Genomic DNA, 26,263 nt, shown 5'->3' on the forward strand with positions numbered 1-26,263 from the left:
AAGTAAAATCTGCTTAAATTAAAGAAATTTTTTATTTCTAGCAGTTAAAAAAAAAATACATTTTTAACGTCCACTAAGTGAATCAACTTTACGTAAAAGTCCATTTATCTTGATATACTAAGAAGATATCTGGGTAACCGGAATACCATAATAATTAAATCATCTTTAATTTGAAACCTTAAAGTTAAATGTCGGGTTTGTCATTTTTCTTACGCTATAAACTGAATTTTTTTCCCAGTCTGAAGATTGCAACGATTCTTTTTCAATAATCTCCTAATTAATTCACAAGAATGTACTCCAACATCCTACTTAATTAGCGACATGTATTTTGTCCTCCGTTTACCTTTTCCTCTCTTACCAACCATCTTTCACTTAAGTATGTTTACTACGTATCTATATATAAATAACAATAACAGATATCTTCCTTCTTTATCGTTAAATTTTTTTATATCCTTCTAAAAACCCCGTTTATCAATCTAACGACCGTGGAATTTTTTCCATTTTCCTCTACCGCCTTATTTCAAATCAAATTTAATACTGCACCTACGTACAAACAACAAGGGTGTATCATATTCCCTCGGATCTTTAAACTTACTGTATTAAAATTAAACACAAAGGAAAAATATATTTTATTTAAAATTATATACAACAAAGACGTACATTTTATCCGATAAAGTAATAAAATTTACGACTGAAAAAAATCTAACAAAAAGTGCAAGCAAGATAATCAGAATTTCGGTTAGATAGAGTTACAATAAGATCTACTGATATAAGACCTACAACGAAAGACTAAATCATAAAAAATTAAAATAAAATCGCTTCGGTCAGGAGCTTCAATCTTGAAATTTTGATTTAACGAAAAATAAAAAGATAAAAGAACGTTCGCAAATAGCGTAAAATATTTAAGAGAGACAGAATTTGATTTTTTAGTGAATGAGGCGGAATGTCAAAAAGAGACTACTACATTCGAGACTACCCCTTCTCTGAAGGGGTAGTCTCGAATGTTTCGTGACTTTTAACAGTTTGGAACATTTCTACACGTCTTCTACAATTGGCAGTAACCTACACAACAGGTTAATATTTCAACGTTTTCGAAAATACAAATTGATATTACCTTTGAAAACGGTTTAGTCTGTGAATAAACGTTTAACATATAGTGGTTAAGTGTTTTCACCGAAATAGATGTTCAGTTATGTCTTGTAAAGAGTAAAATCTGCATTCTCCTGAAAGAACATAAAATGTTACTGTAGCGGAAAAATTAGCTACAAAGGCTTCTTCTGATCCTCTCCGAATAATTACACTTATTCTTAGGTAGGAGGAAGATACATTAGTATTAGTAAACAACACAAAAGGGGTTGATGTTCAACACTGTTTAAAAAAAACTGTTTCGTAAAAGTAAAAGATCATACTTCACGAGAGTTGATTAAAGAATTTCATAGATTCACACACACACACACACACACACATATATTTTCGTACATACATTTTTTTAATTTAATATTACTAACGAAACTACATTACTCGTTAGTTGATAATTTAGTTATAATTAAATAAAATAATTAAATTCAATTTTCGAAGTTAAACTCCACTGGAAAATAGAAGATATCTCAAAAAGGTAAAATTCAAACGGCAATAAATGTTATGTGGAAGACCAATGCACGAAAAACAAAGACAGTCGTGTAAAAACTAATATCTTTTACTTCTGAGAATTTCTTCTTATACATAATACTTCTATTATCGAAGAGACTTAAGCTTTTAAAACTTTTATATTTCACGTTCAACGGATATAACAAAAGAAGTTTTCATCACGTTTCTTTACAAAACATGTTTTCTGTACAGTTCCAGATACAAAAATATACACGAAAGCAAACGTCACATCTTTTTTTAAAAAAATAAATAATAGATAAAATCGATTTAAAAGAAATTATTTTTATTTTATATTTTCAATACGCAATACATTTTAAGTATTATAAAAAAATAGGGAAATTACTTTTAAGAAGATTCACCAAACACCATAGTCAAAAATTGCTGAATACTTCACTGTCATAAAAATGGTTCTGTATCAATGGAACTTTTTTTACTGGTTATAATGATTACCAAAATAAGATTTAAATTTTTAATCAACAAAATTTCAAATTCATTTTTATTTTTGGCGTTCCCTTAGTCTGCGGGAACAATTTAGTAATTTTTTTTATAAGGAAGTGGTCCCTAATAAAAAAATTGCTTCTTATTCTGGGTCCAGGGGTTATAGGGACCAAAATTACTTTATATTTTTTATTTATGGTCGCATCAACAATTAATTATTCATTAGCGACTTATCAGTGTAATGTAACTGTACCGGTAAATTTTTAGTCTTGAATAAACTAAGACCGTCGTTCATTTCTGAGACGTGTGGATAATGGAAACACAACTACCAAAGAACACCGGTATTCACGATCTACTGTTCAAATTAGGATTTGAACCTGAGAACACTCGACTTCGAAATCAGCTGATTTACGACGACGAGTTTACCACTAGACCAACCAGATAGCATGGTATTTAATCTTTAATTGCCCTTAAAGTGATAAAAAGAAATTAATAATAAAACTTAAAAGAATTAGAGCAAAAAACACAATCTTATATTTGTATAAATTAAATTTCTATTTACCAACGATTTAAAAAGTGTAAATCCTAGTACTTTTGGAGCTGTTACTCCATCTTCAGGGATTTTCAGGGATGTTAATTTAAATTCAAATCAATAATCGTTTTTAAATTAAACTGTTATGTTTATAATAGTCGGTCGTCAAGAATAAAATTAATTCGTACGTCAATAACACAGTAACGTCATGTTTGTGAGATGTTTGCGACTATTTAATAATAATCCGACTATTATTAAATAGTCTAATTTATAAACGATTGATTTGAATTTAAATTAGCATCCCTGAAAATCCCTGAAGATGGAGTAACAGCTCCAAAAGTACTAGGATTTACACTTTTAAAATTGCTGGTAAGTGGAAATTTAATTTATATAGTTGTATTAATACCAACAGTGCCAAATGCTTAGTAAATCAAATCTAAACAATATTATATTTTTTAAAGGTGGGGAAAAAATCTTTTTTCAAATTTTCTAAAAATATTCACATACAGGTTAAGCATAATAAATTTGCTTAAGTAAAGTTTTGTTTATATTTAATAGCCCCTGTAAAAAGATTAAAAACAATGTAAAAATTTTCAAAAAGAAGCTCTTCTGTGTTTAAGGTAAGCGGTTTATAAATTAGGAAAATTTTAGACATTATTTAACAGCACTATACATGATGTACAAAATACCAAACAATTTTTTTTAAATATTAAAACCAAAAGGAGATATAACAAAAAGACATACATTTCAATTTTAGGAAGCGATGGTTGATTTTTTGAAAATCAACCCCCCTCCAAAATCCTTAATTTAAATAAAAATATACATAACAGGGCTTTTTACTGCGTATAAATTTAAATTTTTACCACTGAAATTCATATTTAGCCTCTTTTTTTGGATTATTTAAATATGAAATGTAGGTAACAAATTTGCCAAAGTGAAGATTTTTCTAAAGTGCCTCTGAAGAAAATAGAAACTAATTTTTCGCAATACTCCCACCACCTCAAGGAATTTTGAAAAATTAATTAATATGATCAATGCCCCATATATAGAAATATTTAAGTCAAATTTAGAGAAAATCGGTTCGGTCAACCCAGATATATAAGGCCAAATGCAGTACGACACACATACGTACGCACGTATATATATTTTATTTTCGTTTAGGTGAACTAGTTGGACCTTAAAACGTAAGATTTGCAAAAAAACTCTATATCCTTTTTGTGATACGATCACCACACTTTCCCCTTAATATAGATATTCTAGCTATATTCGCAGGAAAAGTGAAAGTTATATATCGATCAAACTCAAACTCTTTTCCTTTTTTTGAACTCCCGTTAAAATAAATATTCGCAGAAAACTTTTTCACGCATTATTAAAATAAAATGTACAATTCAGAAGAGAATGAAACAAGTTACTTGAAACTAACAATTTCCACAACTGTTAGTGAATTTTCGAAAAAAAAAAAGAAATTGAATGTATTTTTAAGTTAAGTTTTTTGTGGAATCCTTAATTTAAATAGAAATATACGTAAGAGTTTTTTACCGGGTATAAAATTAAATTTTACGTATCTCACTGAAGTTTATATTTAGCCTCCTCTACCTGTATCTTGTTATTTTCATTCCTTCATTCATAATTACGCAGATATGAACGTGAATCAAACAAGTGATGCAATCTCCTAACTAATCCAAGTCGCTCGTTAAAGTTTATTCACAATAAATTAAATGAGACATTCATTTTTATTTATTCCATGCAATTAAAATTTCAATTAAGATACATAACTTAAAATAATTCATGAACAGCTACTATTTTTATTTATAAAGCAACTAGTTTAAAATATCAGCAATTTAAGAAGTATACGTTATCATACCGGCGAATAATAACAAAATAACCGCAATAATAATAATAATAATACAATAATATTTGAAAATAATACATAATAGAGGGCGACAGATGGGAAAAAATCAGATACGGCCAAAAGTTATTTTTTTTCCTTAAAATTGATGATTTAAAAAATAATAATAAAAAATAACCATTCTTCCAATCTTCAGCCACGTTTTACACTGTTATAAGATACTCCATTTCCTTAACATTTTACTTAAAACCAAGATAACAGTTTAATATGAAAATCAATCGACTACTTTTAATAAAAATTGATTACTTGAATTATTTTCGCAACATTTTTTTCATCAACTAAGGAATCCGTCCTGTCCCGTAGCACGCGTCCCTAAGTTTTAATAAATAATTTACTTTGTGGTTCATAAGACTTCCTTCAGACAACATCAGCTGCGCGTCGAACCTTAGACTTCATCTATTTTCACATTTTTAAAAGATTTTGCACGCGATAGGGCAACAACTAAAATTGTCCGTGGCTAAAAACCGATTCAGGCAAGTAGATTCCTACTCGGTCCTTGGGCTTTATTGATGGTCACGCAAAATGCTAACCGCGCAGGAAATTGTCTTCATTAAGAAAATGGGACAGTATTGTCAGAAGGCGTCAAATCAATTCGAGGCAGAAGTAACCGTTGTGTAACATTCATATCTGTTATAATTTCCACGTTCAAACTGTTATCGTACATTTTTTTGACTAACAGTCTCGTTCCATTTAATAGACGCATTTGATGGCGCTTGACATGGTGACTGTTTTAAGACCCAAAAGAATTCTTTATCTTAATTAGTTGCTCAGATACCGCAGTTTGAGTGGTATTTTTAATCGTGAGAAAATGTTCATGTTCCCTCAAAACGTTTTTAAGAATCGATAATCGAAGTCGGTGTGAGCCATTTGATAAGACTTGACGTGGTATGTGTTTTAAGACCCAAACAAATTTATCTTAATTAGTTGCCGAGTTATTTTGATTCGAATGCCATTGAGATAAGGCTTTAAATATGAGAAAAGCTACGTTCCCTTGAAACCGCTCTCATAATTGGGTGAACGTAGTCGGTGCGTGCTGGTTATCTGTGGCCTGATGCAATGATCGTTTTAAGACCCTAACGAAGCCTGCAACTAAATTAGTTACCGATTAACTGCAGAAAACTAAATGTTTTTCGTTTGTTTAACAAATTTGCTCAATATATAGACAAGATAATAGGCCACACACAAATTATTTAGTTTCTAATACAGTTAATTATTAACTGTTTAACAAGATATAATAATAATACGAAATACTCGTATTTCATAGGTTATAAATAGAAAAAACGCATAACAATAATTATTTCTAATGATATATGATCAAAAATAGAACATACGCACATATTTATTCAAATTCTTATGTCTATTCTACATTCATGGCTAACCTTTTTAATTCGAAACATGATGCACTAATTTATCAAAATTTGATTTATTTTAAATAAAACTACAATCTTAATACGTACTCTGAAGATCTTAATACAATAAAATCATAATGTATGCACTATTTACGTTTATTTTACAACATTCCAGCTACAGTAGATTAATAAATTTTATTAACAATATAATTATATTTCTAATCGTTACCTACGTGTGAGACCAGTTAAATATGCTCGAAATATGCAAAAATCCAAAATTATCGTAAACACAATAAAAATAATGTAAACTAATAAACAGATTTTATTATTAATATAGTTATTTATTTATAGCTTAATCTATAACCTCCAATTTATTTATATACACACGCACACTCAAATTTCTATTTGTACCTTACTTATCTATAAATATTTTTTTTCACCTCCTGTTATCCTGCATTTCACGTATCAATATTGATTTTCATAAAGCAAAGTTATAAAAAATACATCTCACCATTTAATTCTTCGTATTAACTACCTTAAACTCCTGCTCTGTTACGTGGGAGCATAACAAGTAAATTAAACTTAAAATTGACACCCTACTGCTAAAGGAAATCAATGGATTTCCTTTAAGGGGAAATAGATGTCTAATTCTGTCTTTCATAATACGAAATTTCTAAAATCCGGTTAATTTGTAATTCTGTCAATTTATCAACCAAAATTAAAAAAAAATCACTTTCTTTAATTACGTATAACAATTACAGATATATATATATATATATACATATACCTTTTTTAAAACTGACGAAAATATTGGGCTGATTTTAGAACGTTCAGATGTAGAAGAGTTTACAGTATGTATAGTTTAGGAGATTTATTTACCAGTATATAAATTTATTTTTTGTGAAAATTAAATTTATACAAGAGACTTAAAGTAGTATAAATTATTGAGAAAAAAAAACTCAACTACTTATGAAGATAAATAGTTTTCGCTTACACGGAAAATAGAGTTCATTATTAGATTAAACAGGATAATTAGTCTTGTCATGTTCCAATGTAATTTATTACATGTACAACCAAAATTTCATTCAAATGTTACAATATTCAACTCGGTTTAACAAGTTTTAATTAGCACACGTGTAAATAGTGTCACGTTAACCGGACAAATACGCCCACGAGTCCTATTATAGTTATTTGTAATTTTGTGCGTAAAAAAATCGATAACCTCGCACAGAGAGAAATAACTGGACACGTCACTTAAAATGGAATTAACAGGCGTTCGATTTTACGATCGGGTGAAGGTCTAGGCCGATCTACATGCTATCTGACCTAAAAAAAACCCAACGCGGAATAGTTGTAGAAGAACTGGATTCATACTGAGAACATTTTAAATGCAGATCTACTACGCATAAAAATTAATATTATTATAAGCTGTCGTAAAAAGTATCTACCTTCTCTCTTTTACGAAGCTCTTAGATAATAAACACCTGTTTTCCATAAGCGGGTGAGATACAAGTTATTAATTTTGATTCGGCAAATATATCAATACGATAAAGTAATAACAAAGATAGACTAATTCAATATGATCATTTTTAACGGCAACAGTCAACATACTCTAAAAAAGCTCCAGAATTCCGCCTAAGGTTATTATGCTTGATAAAAGTACTAGTAGTATAACAGTAATAATTTTTATATAACAGTTCACGATACCAGTGTGAAGGTCAAAACAGCTTTCAACCTCATCTATATTAACACAGTATTACTAAAAACTAAATTTGTACTGCAGCATATAAAAATTATTCTAATTTTTATGTAATTTATATCACACAACTTGTTTTTATATAATTCAATTCATCTTTTAAACCGTTAAGATGCTGTTAGCAGAAAAAGATAAGGATAAAAAATAATAATTTTCGATGAAAATCCAATAAAATTAAACGGATACTCCTAATATTCGGAACTGCTACCACGTAAAACACAAGAGAAAAAAATCAAGATCGATGTTAAAGACTAAAAGACCGGCAATGTTCCCATTACAATTGGTAGTTCTCTTTATGAAATCTACCTAGTACCCCAGAAAAAAAAAGAAATCAAAATCAATATTTAAATTTATTTTAAACTTTTACCAGAAAATAAAGAAAAATGTAGTTAAAACATAAATGGCAAGGACAGTAATTGGAAAATAGTTTAAAACATATTGAAAATACTAAAAAAAATCTAGAATAAGGAGAATATACAGTATATAACGGAATATATATGTATACATCAAATAGCTACGTTTCATTCATCAAAACAACGTTACATTTTGACAACAATACTTATATGTTATCTAACAGGGATTGATTGTTTTCTTTATCTGAATTTAATAAATTTCATTATCTATTGAATAACATATAAGCGATTCAATTTATTTTAACAAATCACGCAATCGAATAAATATAAAATATTAAAAATTTTATAAAAAAAAAAGTAAATAATGAAGAGGAGTAAGCAAAAGAAGGTAGATAAAATGAATGTTGCCATTCAGTCGTCCATGTAAATATTTTAATAAATACTGTTATGCAAATGACAATACCAAATAGCTTTTTGTCACCGTAAATATTAGACTTGCTTACAGATTACGTATTAAACGAGTATTACCGTAGTTGAAAAATGTAAAATAAAGAAATATTTTGATCCAATATAAAAGTGTAAAAAATAAAAATATTATTTCGAATATCATTTGTAAAATTTAGGACCTGTTTATTTGAAAATGTATTAATGCAATTATTATTTTTACTGTTTTACAGATATTCTGGAGAGTAAGAGATGATTACACATAATTCATATGAAAACTGGATGTTAAAATATTAATAAATTCTGAATAATACGTAACAATAAATGAATTATTATTTTATACTACAAACAGTGTTTTACTACATTGACCTTTTGTTATAAAATCAATAATATAAATTGTAGACAACGTCAATTACTTTAACATAGCAGATTCTTGACGGTAACAACACATAATAATTAATCGATATGCCTTGTGTAAATTAAGGAAAACATTTTTAACTTATACAAAAACGAAGCGCGTAAAGATTTGAAGTTAAATGTTTCTATGTTAATAGATTTAACATAACGATTAAAATTAAATTCGGCTTTCTGTTGTTGTAAGGGTTAATTTACTAACCGGGACAGGAAGAAGGAAAATTACTTATATAATTTCACCTCTTAAAGATTTTGATCGACCTATGAATGTGAACGGGAGTGTAACGATATTAAAATAAAGAATACATACAGATAATTAATGTAAAAATTATAATTTTGACACACATAATTTCCTAATCCTTACCTAAATGTAACATTAAAAATTTAACAATCAGAGCAATAAGGCCGACGGACGCGCATAAATAAGATACGATTGAGGTTATGTAGCGCTGAAAGAGGAGCATTCTAACACGGCATGGTGAACACACAAAGATCGCAACGGAAATACCGGCGAAATCGTCCGTATACAGCAAACCGAACGTGTACGGAGGAGTACTGGAGTAGCGAGCACGAGGGTTGTTGCGATGGCTGCGGCACATCGATCTGATCTGAGGGGGTAGTAGGGTGGTTTTATTTGGAGGGGGTGACAATACTTTATCCCGTACAGCGAGCAAAAGCATACACACCGACTATAGAGGGGTGAATAAACTCGATTCCTATTTCTACCTAACGGTTTACCAAAAAACATCCGCAATCAAACCGGCAATAATAGTAAATTTAACTCTACGACCGAAGATTGTTATTGATGCATCTGCAGTTTTAAAATTTCACGTATTTCTTCTTTATTAACTCGTTACTCATGGTAAATAACATCGTACAAAAGTAAAATCAGTTCTACGTCCGCTTAAAAAAAAGGAAGACCACCCTCAAACATTTTAAGAAAAGAGCTTATATATCCGCCTTTTATATATATATATATATATATATATATAAAGAGAAAATAATTGCTTATAACAATTTCTAACCTTTTAGAAAGAAAGACGATGCTATATAAACTATTACTTCCGAGTATCATATAAAATTTCATTTTAAAACTGAACAAACAAATGCACAATTCACAGAAATGATTTCAGGACTGCACAGCAAAGCTAACGTAGAATTAAAAATAAATCTTACAAGTCACTTTCACTCGAATCCTGTATACAACACTTTTAACTGTAATTTTTGTTAAGTATGCCGGCTACAAAAAACTATACTTGATAAAGTATTAGGAAGAGAAAATTGAGGGTTACATAGCCTCTCCACAAATATATCGAACTCTAACTGTACTTTCAGTACTCGCCAGTTATTACAAAGATGTAGTATAAGAAGGACAAAAGTCCAGGGTCTGCGATACGTGGGAAGTATTGCACCCTCCAAATCCTAGCGTACCTTCAATCATATATCCATCTCTTTCTGATGAACTTTCTTTCTCATATAACTGTCCTGAACGTCTCAAGGATAAGTTTGTTTTTTTCCAGACTAAACCGATTTAATAGAACATTTATAAAATGAAATTACATAAAATAGATAGTAAAATTTGAAGATAAAATTATTCTTTAAGGTAAATATATCTATTCTCTATAAAAATTAAAATGTACATGTTAAGTAAACAAATTATTATTAAAATAAGATTATTTTTATTAAAAGAAAAAAAACAATATTTAAAACATATTACAAAAAATATCAAATGAAACAATACTTCGCAACTAAATTTCACTATCGACAGGGTAGGTAAACTTTCTAAGGATTTTTAATTCTCGGCTGACTTATTGTAATGTTCAGCTTAATCTATTAAATTCATGATATTTAAAACTTATACATATATAAACATAACAGTAAAAGTTACGAGCTGACCTCTAACCTGTACATTTAAATTATTAAATAGTAATAGTTATTAAGTATAGTTTAAAGAGAAATTATTCAGTAAAAAGTAAATTCAATCAATACAATTTAAGTACAGTAAAATTACGTTTAGAAAAAAAGATTATTTTCAAATACAATAAGTAGTACATAAATTGATCCAACATAAATCATTACAAATTATTGTTAAGTCGTACTTATGTGGTTTAATTAAATATAGTAATAAATTACTCCTGAATGAAGGAACCATAGAAATATACAGAAATTACAGTGAATAAATATAACTAAATAATATAACAAATTTTAATGATCGACACTTCTTTTTATTATTTATGTAAGCTGTTAAATATAGATATTTAGTTTAGATAAAAGTAATATACAAAAAAAGAAGAAAATAAATAAATCCGTTGTCTTTAAGCGTTGAAATATAATACCAATGATTGAAAAAACACAAAACAGAATACAAATACAAAAAGAAAGAGAAACGAGGGACAATAATTGAATAGGGAACTATGACAATAACACAAATGCAGATATCTTAAACAACCCTATGAATCAAATCCATATGACTGAACGGCTCGTACCGACATGTCAGGGGGAACGGGCGAACAATGGACTATACTGTATATTAAAATGGGTTTGAAGTTTCAGATCGAATAAGGTTTTCTTTATTATGACTCATTATTATATCAGTTCAATCTGAAACTGACCCACCAGTCACAGTAAACTGAAAAGCGTCTGTTTTTGACTCACGGTAAAAAACATACACCATTCGAAACATTCATTACAAAAAAAATATCTTATCAGGAATATGTAAATGAATATTTTAACTACTACTATTACAAACTTGGTAAAATATAAGTTATGTATACGAAATATAAATAGATTAAACAAAAAATGAAACAAAGAAACAATTAATATGAAATCTAAGAACCAAACTGTTTCGTAAAATGCAATGTAAAGGTAGACAATAGTTTACTCAGCTCTTACAGTAATTTGAGATTGGTAATATAAACCGTAAATCTACATTAAACTGATATAGAAACGAAACTGTTTTCCAAAAACCAACGATTTAAAATTAAAATGTATTAAGGCGAGCAAACATACTAGTACTAAGGATTCATCTTATATTATTATTACAGCTGTTTTAATAATTATAAAAAGAAACAAAAATAAGAAACAAACACAAAAAGTATGTTTATGAATGCACCATCGTAAAAAACTTAAAAAATTTTCAATTATTAGATCTAATTAAATAAAAGTAACAAAAGCACTTATGATCGATAAGCTGATGATATAAACGAATAGATTAAGATATATAATAACTTACGTACGAGTCCACAGAAAATGCTACATTATACAGCTGAATTCTAATCATTCAGAAAAGAAAACAGATGTGCAGTCCACGGATGACGTCAAGTTAATGTTGCTCTCTCTGAATATGCAACTGTTTAAACATTTTATCTATCTTTCTTTACGCTTTTATTCGCTTAATTTGAAAAGTAAACACACAAACTATTCAGAAATAATAATATCAATACAGAAGACAATAAGAATGATGCATAAAACGTAATATAAAAACACATATTTGCGACTAATGTGACAAAACACAAATGCAATCAATAACAAACGAATGTTTAGTCTAATAATAATAACTTATCTTTGACTAGAGTTAGTCAAATAATAATACAGTATCACTGTAGAAAAAAGTACCAATGTCTAATTCGTACAGCAGGTCAGTTCGGAGAAACACAAAAGTTTAAAACTAAACCTCTCGACCCAAAATGGGACGTCATATTTCTAACTGACAAAGGAGTATTTTAAGGACAGGCCTACCATATATAACAAAAATGGCCAGAATGGACAATAAATCACAGAACGCTCATACAAAAGCAAGAAGTAAAATGCACCATCCCTCAGACCTTACAGGTAACTCACCCTTTTATAAAAATTCGTGAAAATATTTCTCTACTTCATCAAAAAAAAACCTCAAATTTTTATCTCATACTGGAAAACTCAGAAACATAAGACCGATTTTTAACTTAGTACGTACTTAGTTAACTTTTAACGTAAAGTTGAAATGATTTTTTACTTTCTTGTACGAAGTAAAGGAAGTATTGTGATCGCGAAAAATTTCGGTTCTCAAATTTAAACGGAAATATCCATTTTTGGCGTGACGTCTATACGTACATATGTATCTCGCATAACCCAAAAACGATTAGCCGTAGGATGTTGATATTTTGGATTTAGGATTGTTATAACGTCTAGTTGTGCACCTCTTCTTTTAATTCCAATCGATTGAACCAAAAGTGTCCAAAAACTAAAATATTTGGATTTTGGACATTTTATTAATTGCATTAATAAGCCCTCATGAGTGCTTTTCAGCGATATATCATAAGTAGTTCTTATTTTCATTGGTTCCAGAGTTATAGTCAAATGAAATCTTAATTAATGAAATATTTGGATCTTATAAGGGCACATCGGTTCGAATCAAACTTCATCTACTTTTTTAAAATTTAAATATATTGATTTATTAATAAGTATTAACCTCCTTTTGTAAAAAAAAAAAAAAACGATAAATGTGTATATGTAATTTAATAGGTGAACAAGGAAGTCATGTGATGTCCACATCAGATTTTTTTTTACTTTAAAAGGAAAGATGTTGATCCCAGAAAATTCAATTAAATAGAGAAACGTTAGTAGAATAACTAATTATAAATTATAACAGTTACCAGATGAAATAAGACCAGCAATATATATACATACATATATTTTAGGTTTATTATAAAACGTGCGCGAGCGTACATAAATTTACAAGCACAAAACAAATTCAATATTTACATGAATTTTTATTTTCAAAAAATATTTTTTCTCTAATAATTACTATTACTTACATTAATTGATATTAATAAAAACAATAATTTAAGAATTTTTCGCGAAATAAGAAATTCATACAGTTGCGTTACCACTTATTCGTTTCGACGTAGAAATTGCCCGTTTAAAGGCGGAATATTACACTTAGAGGTTCGTCGAACAAAAATTCAAAATCCTTACTATTAGCTTGCTAACAGTTTAATTTACAAAAAAAAAACCTGAAGGAATTTTAATTTGAGCCGAACAACTGCGTAAACCTTGCATCATATTTTCTGAAAAATAAAGAATACATTTTCTGGTTAGGATACGCCTAGAAACATAAAATAATTTAAAGTGAATGGCAGCTGTACTTTTTTCCGAGCATATGGTCATTGGTAGAAACAAAGAAATTGCTACATTTAGGTGGGGAATATTTCCTCTAATAACGATTGGATATAGATATATCTTAGGCATTAAAATAACTTCCTAGATTCGAATGAATTTTGGATGAAAAAAGATTAAATTTCTTTAGATTCGTTATTTAATCTTCAATTCTACAGATAATTTACCGATATTGATATTTCAAAATAAGACGTTAGGTAAGAACTTTCTACAAGCTAATTCCATTAAACTATACGTACAATTTAACAGAATCTGAAAAGTTGATACGTCCATCGATTCGGTTGTGGTATCGATGAAATAACAATTGAATCTTCTTTTTTGGAGATATTCAGTTACAAAAAAAGATCGACTCTTCAAAACAAAAGTCGACTAGCAGCGGCAATGTCGACAAAATTTTACTATCGTCGTTACAACCAATTCGACATAACGCTGGTGATTAGATGTAGTACTTTTTGTCTTGGGGTACGATTACAAGATCCAATCCTGATGACCAAGACGGTTTACCGAATCCTTCAAGTCGGTCACCGGGTAGATGAAAAATTAATTTTATAAAAAAAATCGACTAGTAACCGGTGAATGAATATCTGTGAACCGACACAAAGCAATTAAAAAGTTATCAATAAACTGATAATTTCTCTAACGAATTAATGGTAACTCAGTTTTTATATAATAATGGTAACATAAAAGCGCTGAGAACTACCATCCACCAAAGTGAAGTTTTTGAAAATCAGTTAGTTACTCGATTATTTTTAATTCAGAATTCATGTACTGTGAATCAGAAAGATTGACAATGCGCAGAAACAGAAGACTGACGATTCGGGTAGGGCAAGCATGTTCGTAATAAAAAAAAGAAGAAAACAGGTGAAGTTAAGTCATTACAAAAACAATCCATAAAATCTTGTCGATGAGCTCCCGCACTTATTCTTTTTTTTAACTTTAATTGTAACTAAAATATTTTATTGGTTTTTCTGCTAGCAACGTCAAACAAAATTGCAATAACAGTAACAAAAGAATTATATCTTGAAAAAACTTACCTGTTGTCGTTATAGCACCACCACAAAAAACAGACAACGAACACAAACATTGATAACAACGAACTAATAAAAAGAAATTAAGGTAAAAATATACAGACTTTTCCGAAAACAAAAATAAGTAAAAATAACTCGTACAGTCAAATTCGACCGACAGTGAAGACGAAAGCTAACAGACTGACTTTTTAACACCGAATCAGACTGTACAATACGAGACACCCGGACAGAAGGAAACAGATTTGAAAACGAGGGGAAGACAAAGATGACGTCACACATACACATATACCCTCATCATCAGTTAGCCTTAGCAACAAACACTATTACAAGCTACGGATACAGAACCGACGATTGTCCCACCCGTATATCGTTATTCTATTGCCGTAAACAATTCAAGAGGTTCGTAAATTCACTGGTAAATTAACTAATTACGTGTAATCGACATATAATCAGAACTAACTTATGTAGGTAATGTTATCAATTAAATTCAAAGAAACCGATTCAAAAGAAGAAAATACCACTTTGTTCGTTAAATAACAATCGATATAAACGTGACGTATATTTAGGCGGATCGCAACTTACAACCGATTGTGTTTTTAAGGCATAGTTTTTTTCTATTAGAATTCAGTAAGCTATACGTTTTATGGAAAAAACCAGCATGTTCTGTTTACCTTATCTGATACTGTTCTCAGTAACATCAAAACATCATGAAAACTACGATCCAAAAATAAATACCGGAAAATCGATCGGATTTAATATTTTAAAACGTTCTTTACTTTATTTTAAAAATAAGTTAGCTAATAAATATTACAGAACCGAAAAATTTTAGGCGAACATCGATATGTAATTTTTAAACAACTAAATAAGTCGCGAAACACTCACCAAAGGAAGTGGAGTAAATAGCAATTTCAAATAATAAATTATTCTGATTCTCTCTGATAAAGAAAAATACGTTGTTTAATAAAAATGTATTTTTTCATTTTTTCAAAATTTCATACTTTAAGGCAGCCACCACATTAATATGGACAAAATTTACCTATTAAAAACCAAACGTTTAGACAATAAGAAAAATGTTAGTATTCACAGTCGTAACAATAAAAATACTAGTTGAAGGAATAAAGGAAGGAATTAAGCTATCACGACTGAGAGTAAAATTCAATTTAACCCAATCAGTAATTCTCTAAATAGAGAACATTACATTCAAATAACAATTTATTCATAGAAAAATATTAACTGTAATGTTGGATATACGTAATTACAAAGTACTTTACCGTTTCAACGCTATAAAATTTATTGCTTACAGGAAACTGTTGTCAGGTTATTACGAGTATAACAAACTGCAAAAGTACAAACAAATTTCTCATTAAATTTTGTGGTCTTTATAGTTACAAATACAACAGTAATAAGCAAATATTACATATGAAAACGTTTAAAAGATATTTTAAAAAGTACGATCAAACATTTCGCGAGCCAGAAAATAATTTATTAAGAAAACTGTAATTAACTACAAATTTCATAAATATGCGAATATTTAACGTACAACTATAAAGACAAGACAGAACAACCTTCGGAGGCACAAAAACCCCCTTTTTAACAGATATGTAACTTGTCGATAGGCTTTAAATCAAATCGGAGTAAAAGTTACAGCAATATCTCAACAGCAATATTTTTACGTAAATATATCTATGACAGCAATATTTTTACGTAAATCGAAGCAAATTTACGAAAATTCGTAAGGTTAACAATTAAAGATATAGGAGGGTTATCTGAAAACGTTTGAGCCTCAACATGAAGATGGGAGCACTCACCAACAAAAGTTAAGGGAATGTATTCCGCGCATGCGTTGAAAGGTACTTACTAAAAATTTCAGCTATTTTGGACGCTCAGTTGTTTGATAAAATCGTTTGAGTAAGTCATTGTGAGTGTTTTTGTGAAAATGGATAAAATCGAATATCGTGTCGTGATTAAATACTTACATTTGAAGAGCAATAAGCTTACGAAAATTAAAACAGAGTTGGACGCTGTTTACGGGGACTCTGTCCTATCATCTGCTACCGTGAAAAAATGGGCAGCTGAATTTAAACACGGTCGTACCAGTTTGGTTGATGATGCGTTCTAGATCGTGGATACCGGTGTTCTTTGGTGGTTGGGTTTCAATTAACACACATCTCAGGAATGGTCGACCTGACACTGTACAAGACACATCATTTGCATTCATACATATCATCCTCATTCATCCTCTGAAGTAATACCTTACGGTGTTTCTGGGGGCTAAACATAAAAAGAAAAAGAGTTTGCTCCACGTAAAGACGAACATCACATTTACCATCAAATACCTGCTTCATGCCAATAGCAGCCGTACAGATTAACCTTCACGCGGTCAAAACATCCACTCTCGTTTTGTAAGCTGGGTAAGAGGAAAAATAGTTTCCTCAATTTGATTTTTGGTTTTGAGAATTAAAGTAAACTATTGTCTAGCGTTAGCGACTCCAAAGTTAAAGTTACGACACAGTTGATTTCCAAGCAATTTTTTGAGGCCGATAAGTACAACCTTTAATAAAATCCCTCTGGTACTTACTTATGAATTTATAAATTGTTTCCCTCTGTATTCTAAGTACTTCGTGCGCAAGCTTGACGCAATGTTAGCATGAAAGATCTTCATTAGGGATGAAAACCTAGTTTACCAGGTAATATTGCATTTCTAGATCATTATTCCAGTCGTAAACACTACAAATATTAAATCTAGTCTGTGTACTGGATCATACTGTATAATGAAAAATTACGAGTACAGGCTTTATCTGATAACCGTTTTCGTGTGCCATTACGGTTTTTGTACAGTCACCGGTTAGAGAACAAAGTCCCCGGATAGGTACTTCGAGATATCTGCCCACATAAAAATAAGAACTCGGTAACCGAGTATCCCCAGTCTTTTGCACAGAACAACGCGGAGGGGGTAAGCCAAATTGCACTCTAGTTCCGGAGAAAAATAAGTGGCCAAATAGATAGAGACCGTCTTTCACAGAAATCAAGAAATGGAAATATAGAATGTTCCTTAAAGGATTTCTTCTCGACTTCCTATAGACAATTGGCAGCCATCCATCTCACAATTCCTAAGAAGATCGGATTATTTTAGTAAAGAAGAAACGAATATATTATTGATGAACGATCTTTTAGTTGTACCGGTTAAGTATATGTTGCAACACAAACTGATTTATCTTTAGATATTAAAAAAGCTACCGGGTAAAAAACTGAAATCTCCTAAGAAAAACTAATAATAATAATCATCTCTATTAGTGTGTAGTGTGTGGAAGTATCCGATTAAACTACAAACCATTCAGCCAGCAGTTGTTGAGACGTGAACTACTGAATAACAGTTCAACTGCTCACTCAGCCTTAACCGCAAAAAACTTTCAACATTGCTGGAAGCAAAGGAAAACTGGCTATATCTATATTTCTGAGGAAAAAAATAGAAGTTTCCTTCTTCATGTTTCTAATCTTTCTAAACAGGGATAAAGCTAATGAATTTCCATAGAGACAAAAAATAAATAAATAAAATAAAAGAATACAACTAGCTCAAGTTGTATTTGTACTCCAAACACAAATAAATTTTAAAAAGCTAACTACATGTATCTACAACTCGGTAAATACTCTTTCACAAAGAACATTTTTAAACTATAACAAAAAAAGATAAAAAAAAGACACAGAAAACATGTTTTAAATAAATTCCTATTAATATTAATAACAGCTACATTGTTTAATTATTTTAAGAAGTAATGAAGACATCATAAAGGTATTTTTACATTCGACAAGAAATGTACCGTAGACTGATATGGTAATGTTTAGAACGACAAACAAAATTATTTTACTTTTCTTTTGAAGCTGTACTTAACATTTTAACAAAGTAGACACATACAACTCGACGCATACAGGTGGAAGAGTCCAGGGTAGGCGATACATCCGAAGCCGGTACCAGATGCCATGCATAATTCATATACAAATGCAGTACAATACACCCGCAGCCCTCTCTCGTCTTTGAATATTTATCTTCAGTATAGCTCTCAGTATACTAGACTCAATCGCTCTCAGCTAGCCAAAAAACATTCTTTAAACTTTCTATCGTTTAAAACAGTGTCTTTTAACGTAAATTGAACGTCATCAAATAATTCTTTTTTGTTACAAAAAAGAAAGAAAATTTCTTAAGTAAATTATTAAACGAGCGTTGTAACACAAAAAGAAAACAAAAAAACTAATTTCTAGAAAATTAACACTATACCAAATTACTAATATTCTAATCTTCATTTATTTGTAAACATTAAAATAATATACAATAATCGTGGTTAAAAATTCTGAAATTCACATTACAGTTTCCGAACAATCGACCTGAAGATGAGTTGGAAGAAAACCTTCGTGTTTATATTGCTATACATTTACATATATTATCTCGTTTTAAACATCAAATATAAAAAAATAACAATCCTAACTTTTACTAGTTTTATTTTTTAAAAAAGACTTCTTTCAATCGTCAAGTATAACATTACTATTACTTAATAATACTTATGTTCCTATAAGTTTATAACGTTAATTTTAATCACTAATTTCAATTATTTGTACGTCACACTTTGTTTATTTATTTTTTTATCGATTAGTTCAATTTCATCAGACGGAAATTACAACGCAAAAAGATATGTTTTTCAAATATCGAAAAACCTGTATAAGTGCATTTCAATCTTTCACAATAACTATTAATACAGAATAGACTTATAGCCAATTGTTTGTAATATTTTAAACATATCCTTACAAAAAAACAGACCTAAAGCGATAAAAATGTAAAAGAAAAACACTAATTGCAGTTAAAAGTGAAGTACAAGTCATATTTTTAAAAAAAGAAGTAAAACATAAAAAATACTTGAAAGAAATCTACAGTACGTTACATCTAATAGTATATTTTTAAAGCGCTGATCTGATGACGAGAGAGAAAATCCCATTTATAAAAACAGATAGTAGTTTTTAACGGAGAGAGGGCAATACACGATAATGGCGTTGGTGATAGATTTAAAATTAACTCGGAACAGACACTACTGTCACTTAAAAATAGACTTTTATAATAATAAATGTTTTCACCGCAGTCTCCCCCTCATCGATGTGCCGAGTAACCACAACAGTCTCAAGGTCTACCTGGGGCTGAAGATTTCTATTCACATTCACAGTAAATTAATAAAAAATAAAAAAAATAAAAGATCTTGCCATCATAAAAATGAGGTACCGAACGTAATAAAATATGAATGCTACTAATGTCGGACGTGATGGGAAACCTGTGAAGAAACACAAAGTCGTAACAAAGAAATACCCGTTTTTAATTATTACTGAATGGATTAAAATATAACGTAAAACCGGGTTGGTATTAGAGCGCAGTAGTCCATAGAAATGAATCACGAATCAATGCCAAGGTCATTCACGCTTCACAATTAATTAACCGATATGTATTCAATACTAAACGAACCGTGAACAATTTCATTTTTCTGGCAGATTCAGATCGGTAAAAAATATTTTAATGCTTAACAATAGATAGTGAATGAAATTTAAATTATTATCTATTTATATCTAATGGAATCTGGAAAACAAAGCGGTACAGAACTTGGTCCTGGATTCGATTACAGACAAAATATCTTACTACAATTCAGCATCGGATTATTGTAACAAAGTAATAATAACAATTAATAAATTAATTAAAATTAAGATAATAAAAACGAAAATGAGCTACAAGAAGGTGATTTTTTTACATAAATTTTAAATGACAGACGCCTGTGATCAGTAGGGAGTAATAAAAATTCCTACTGCATGCACTGAAACTGCACCCAGAGTTGTTTAGCTCAGTGATCAACGGGAACCGGTTTATTAAATGTGGCTTCAGCCGTCGGTATTTTATCCTTAATTCACACATTTCAATTTCAAGGATGGAATTCTTAAGACTTTCCAGGTATTGTTGTAGAACGGTCCGTTTATAAGGACATGAATTTTCCTGTATACACATTACGTCCCGACATATCTGAATTTCTCACAATAAAAAAGTACGTGTGTATATATATATACCTGTTATAAATGTATTTCTAATCTTGCTACCTATTTTCCATTCTACCGGTAGTGACATTTTCAACAATTATTGAATTGTTTTACATTAAAAAAGGAACTACGTATTAGCCCGTCGACCAATAAATGCAAACTTTTGGGTTATTGTTAATATCACCCGATATAACCATTGTATTACCATTTTTATAACCATTTATATCTATTTTATAAACATAATTTAATCAAACTTAACCTACGCTCGCTAACCTTGACTAATTAACACAGTAATATTTTGAATATTTAAATAATAAATTCAGTAATTATTGCAATTATTTATTATTTAAACGATCAAAACATTATTGTTAATTAGTCGAGGTTAGCGAGCGAAGCAAGCGTAGGTTAAGTTTGGTAATTTATATCTATAATTATAAGCAAACATAGCTATATTTTTAATATGTAAAATACGTTAATGATCCCACAACTTTGAAAATACTTTAAAGTATGGTCGACGGCCTTCTTCTTTAGTTTACTATTAGGCCTACATTTATGGAGTCATACATATCGCTTTTTTAACTTCATATATACGTTCTTTGTTTAAGTTTACTAGGTTCGAATATCTTGATATGATAAAACGATATTTATTTTTATATATTATTTATTTAAAGAAAAGATATTTAAAAAGAAAACATTATAAGTTACTTTTAACAAAGGAATTGAAGCATGCAAATTACTATACAGTAACCAATTAATCAAACAAAAGTTGAATAGGCTTCACAAAAAAAAAACTTTTTAACAAACCGGATGAGATATTTAATCTAATCGTAAGACTAATCAAATCTTACGCTCGTAAAATTAATCGCACAAATATTCGCTTTTAAATTGCTTTAACAAACATTATAATGAAGGCTACACTATTAAATATATAAGCAGTTGAAACGCGTAACTACTCGCTGCAGTTTAGACCTTGTACTAGAAACGGAGTTACAAAATCTCAGCGAAATATACGAATAAATAGTGAAATAATAAAATTCTGTAAGATAAAAAGAAGAAAAAAATTAATCTTATAATTCTTTACTTATTACTTAATCGATAACAATTATAGAATTTAATAGAACGAATTATTTCTTACGTATGTAAAAATTTTAAGGAATTGAACAGAAACTTTCCCGTGGTTAGAGCAGCAGATGATATGGCCGCCAGCTGTCATTTTACTAAACGTTTGAATTCACTGTTTCTCGACGAAACATAAAAACACAACTAATTAAATCCGTTAATTGATAACGCTATTTATTACTTTTTAACTATAAATAAAAATCATTACCTTCAGGTTTCGTTTTACGTAAACGCGATCGAATCAGATCGCTTATAATTATATACTATCGATTGGTTTTTAATTATTTTTATCGGTAGAAAATTAAGAAAAAAAATTAAAAAATACAAAATGAAACTGACCAGCGGGCAAACAATGACTACTGTAGTCGGACGTTGATTACGTGTCCCAGGCGTTCGACGTGTATAAACACATGCCGGTGACGAACCCTCGCTTGTAGAAACAACTTCTTCCTCATCTTCTTCGTCTTCTTCATCGTCCTGAGTCACAATTTTCTCAGAATTAACAGTTGAATCCGTTTTTGGTAAAAGTTGATAATGATCCTCTTCGTCTACTAATCTATTATCGACTTTAGGTCGTTCTTTACGACGGAAACTACCGCTACATAGCATTTTTCTGCCGAATGAAATGCGGTTAAAATATCGACAAAATACTAATTACGATATTAAAATAATTATAAATAAATGAAAAGTAAATTACACGGAAAACATAATAAAGATACGAAACTGTTAAACTAAGCAACCGATTCGATTAAATCAAAATATTTCTTATAAAAATAAGAAAGGACTACGCGACAAATATAACCCGGTTAAAAATAACGGATAAAAATAGTTAACGGTTAATGTAAATAACAAAGAAAGCAAAGCGTAGAAAAATAATTACAATTTCTTAAAAAAATACGATAAAATTCACATCTTAATTTAATTATACAAAAATTAATAATAAAACAAACATAAGTTTTCAATCGGTGGCGAGATCAGTAACACATGCACAACGAACGTCCACACCGAGTGGAAGCAGAGATACGACTGGCACCTGACCAGGCAAGGTTGAAGTACCAGAGCCAATAACCAACCAGTCTCTAGCTCTTCATACGCGCGCACAAACACACACTCTTACACAAACAGGCAACGCATACATTCATATGTACAAACACACATTCACGTATACACCAGGTGCTCGCGTGCCACCTGGACCAGCTGCCCCCGCAAAAACATATCCCAACTTTCCGGTCTCTTTCAGTAGAATATTACAAAAAAAAATATATATATATATATATCTCCTCAGCAAGATGTTATATATAAATGTCGGAGTAAAACAAAATGCGGCAAGATGGGGGTTTTTTTTTGTAACACGTGCTTATTATAAAGCTAAACGAATCATCTTTCAAATCCCTCCCCCCTCCCGCAATAACAAAAATCATGCAGGAGAGAGCAGAGGTTTAGAAGACAGGAAGAACAAACAATTGGAGAGGGGAAAAATATATGTATAGATGGATAGCGTTAAGGTACCAACAGCACTTTTTTTTCTAAAGATACAATTTTATGTATTAATGACACACAATAAGGTTATTATAACTGATAAACTTATAAAAATAAATTTAATTAGTCGGAAAGACAATACGAAATAACAGAGTATAAAATATAATTAACATTTTTGTATTTCATGGTTTTTTAATTACTTCATATTTGTAAAATTACTTCTTCCATGTATTTAATCAAATTACAATAATGTTTTACTGAAGAGGTTGAGAATTTGAAAATAAAATAAAGTATATTATGGGAATTAAATCCAAGAGCTCCTGGATATCAACCGCAGGCCCGAACCGAGGTCAAATTTTAATCATTATAACTACATAAAAAACAAAGATAACTAACCGACCAATTTATTTTTAACGTAGAGAAATGTATATTTCTGATTATATTCTTATTTTTAATCAAATAATAAAAAATTATGTCACGTATATCAGTTTTAAATAAATTACATGTTCAACTCTAAAATGAATTGATTTTGTCCGAAAACAACTTTTTGTTATCAGTTCTAATGTAAACTACCCTAATTGGATAAACATATTTTTTCTAATCAGCCCTTCTGCTCAACGTGATTTATGTAAAAATAAAATTTGGATGATTTAATTTTTTTTAACCGTAGTCTAAAAAATTCTTAAAAGGTGAAATGAATCGTAAAGTTTTTTTAGTGGAATTAAAAAAATTCCACTAAAAATACATGTTAATTACATGTGTAAATTTTCTAAAAAAATCTATTGTCTACGCCTATTAAATGCAAGCCTATTAAATTACATACACATTTAAAAAAAATGAAAAGTACATAAAATTTTATTTTATTAATAACTTCTGATATTTTTTCATAATTTTTTATTTTTATTGTTATTATTGAATGTTATTTATTGTAAAACTTTTTTACAATCAGAGGTTAATAATTATTAATAAATCAATATATTTAATTTAAAAAAAATAAAAAAAGGAGATGAAGTCTGATTCGAACTGATGTACTTCTCCTTGTAAGATCCTAATATTTCATTAATTAAAATTTTATTTGACTATAATTCTGGAACTAATGAAAATAAGTAGCATTTATGATATAACGTTGAAAAACTCTCAATGAAGACTTATTACTGAAGTTAAGAAAAAGTCCAGTCGATTGCAATCAAAAGGGGAGGTGCATAACTAGATGTTACAAAAATCCTAAATCCAAAATTTCAACATCCAAAGACTAATCTTTTTTCAGTTATACGAGATACATACGTACGTACGTACAGAAGTCACACCGAAACTAGTCAATATGGATTCAGGATGAACAAAATTGATATTTCCGTTTAAATCTGAAAACCAACATCTTTCGCGTTCACAATACTTCCTTTACTTCGTACAACGAAGTAAAAACATAAATAAAAATAAAATAATGGGAAAATAAGGAAAGGAAGATTATTTGTCAAACGATTTTTATTTTAAGTTGCATAAAAATCTATGAAGTTAAAATACAGTTTATTCATATTATTTAATAATAATTAATCGACTATGTTACTATTAACACAAAATAATTTTTTAAGTTATTATCTAAAACAATAATTTAATATGAAAATCAGGCACAAGGCAACAATTTTAACTAGTAAAATAAGTAAAACTGTTTTAAAAAATCTGTAATTACGTATGTAACAAATATAAAATTGTCGATAAGAAAATAATTATTTTACCATTAAACGAATCTGCAGATCATTAATCTAATGATATTGGTTGTAAATTGCAAAAAATTGTTTCTTTAAAAAACGGACGAATAACAACTTTACAATAATACTCAACATTATTACTGAAGTAATTAATTTTAAATTACATCACTAATTATTATTTAAATAACGACAATGTCGTAACGATAAACTTAGAAATAAAAATTTAACTATCACAGCAATTAATTGGGTTAATCAGTGTTTTGGTTAATAATTAAGATGAAACAAGAAATTAACTCTGAAACACTGTTAATCAACTCAATTTGATTAAAAAAAAGTATATATTATTCAGCATTTTAATTTTCCCCATTTTTCCTTCATACGCTAATTATTTACACAATTTTTGAGGACTTAGGTAAACGAAAAGGAACAAAAAAAGTCGAGAACGAGACAGTTGCTTTTCCTCGCTGGTGGGTCATTTACGTTGCAAGAGGGCTGGTATTTAGGTAAACGAAACGGTTACTGAAGTCTCTGAATAGTCCCACGGAAAATTTAAATCGTTATCCTACAATCTCCCATAAACTTAAGTAACGCACAATTACAACCAATTTCTAGAACGAGAGAACAGTTTTAGGATGGGAAAAGGGAGAAATCGTTCCTTTTTCTCGTAATCTACTTCTCGATCAAGTGTTAAAAATTCTCGTAATGAATATCCTAATATTCAGTGGCGGATCGTATTTTGACACTGAGGAACTGCAGCAATATCGATAAGATTTAATATAATGAATTCTTTTTTCTTTAATTCTTCCTTTATACTGACTGGTACAGTATATAATCCTGAAGTTTAATGTCAGTATCCATCCCCTGGTTTATGA

General features: G+C 29.5%; 1 protein-coding gene across 5 annotated transcripts in view; it reads right to left on the minus strand.

The window, feature by feature from the left end:
* LOC142320633 (ras-associated and pleckstrin homology domains-containing protein 1-like) overlaps window positions 1-26,263 on the minus strand; it is a 323,711-nt gene that overhangs the window by 71,604 nt on the left and 225,844 nt on the right. Inside the window, exon 1 of one of the 5 annotated variants that reach the window (XR_012755460.1) lies at window positions 22,546-23,211. The exons of 2 other annotated variants lie outside the window; for them this stretch is intronic. Coding sequence is in view for 2 of the 3 variants with exons in the window: in XM_075358651.1 (XP_075214766.1) it covers window positions 22,546-22,815 (270 nt within the window). In the remaining variant the exon portion in view is untranslated. Of the gene's footprint in view, window positions 1-12,074; window positions 12,149-22,545; window positions 23,212-26,263 lie in introns of those variants that run through there. 2 more of the 5 variants (XM_075358651.1, XM_075358654.1) reach the window with 2 other exon arrangements.

This window comes from Lycorma delicatula, chromosome 2 (genome assembly GCF_047948215.1).
Source record: "Lycorma delicatula isolate Av1 chromosome 2, ASM4794821v1, whole genome shotgun sequence".
NCBI classification, from domain to species: Eukaryota; Metazoa; Arthropoda; class Insecta; order Hemiptera; family Fulgoridae; genus Lycorma; species Lycorma delicatula.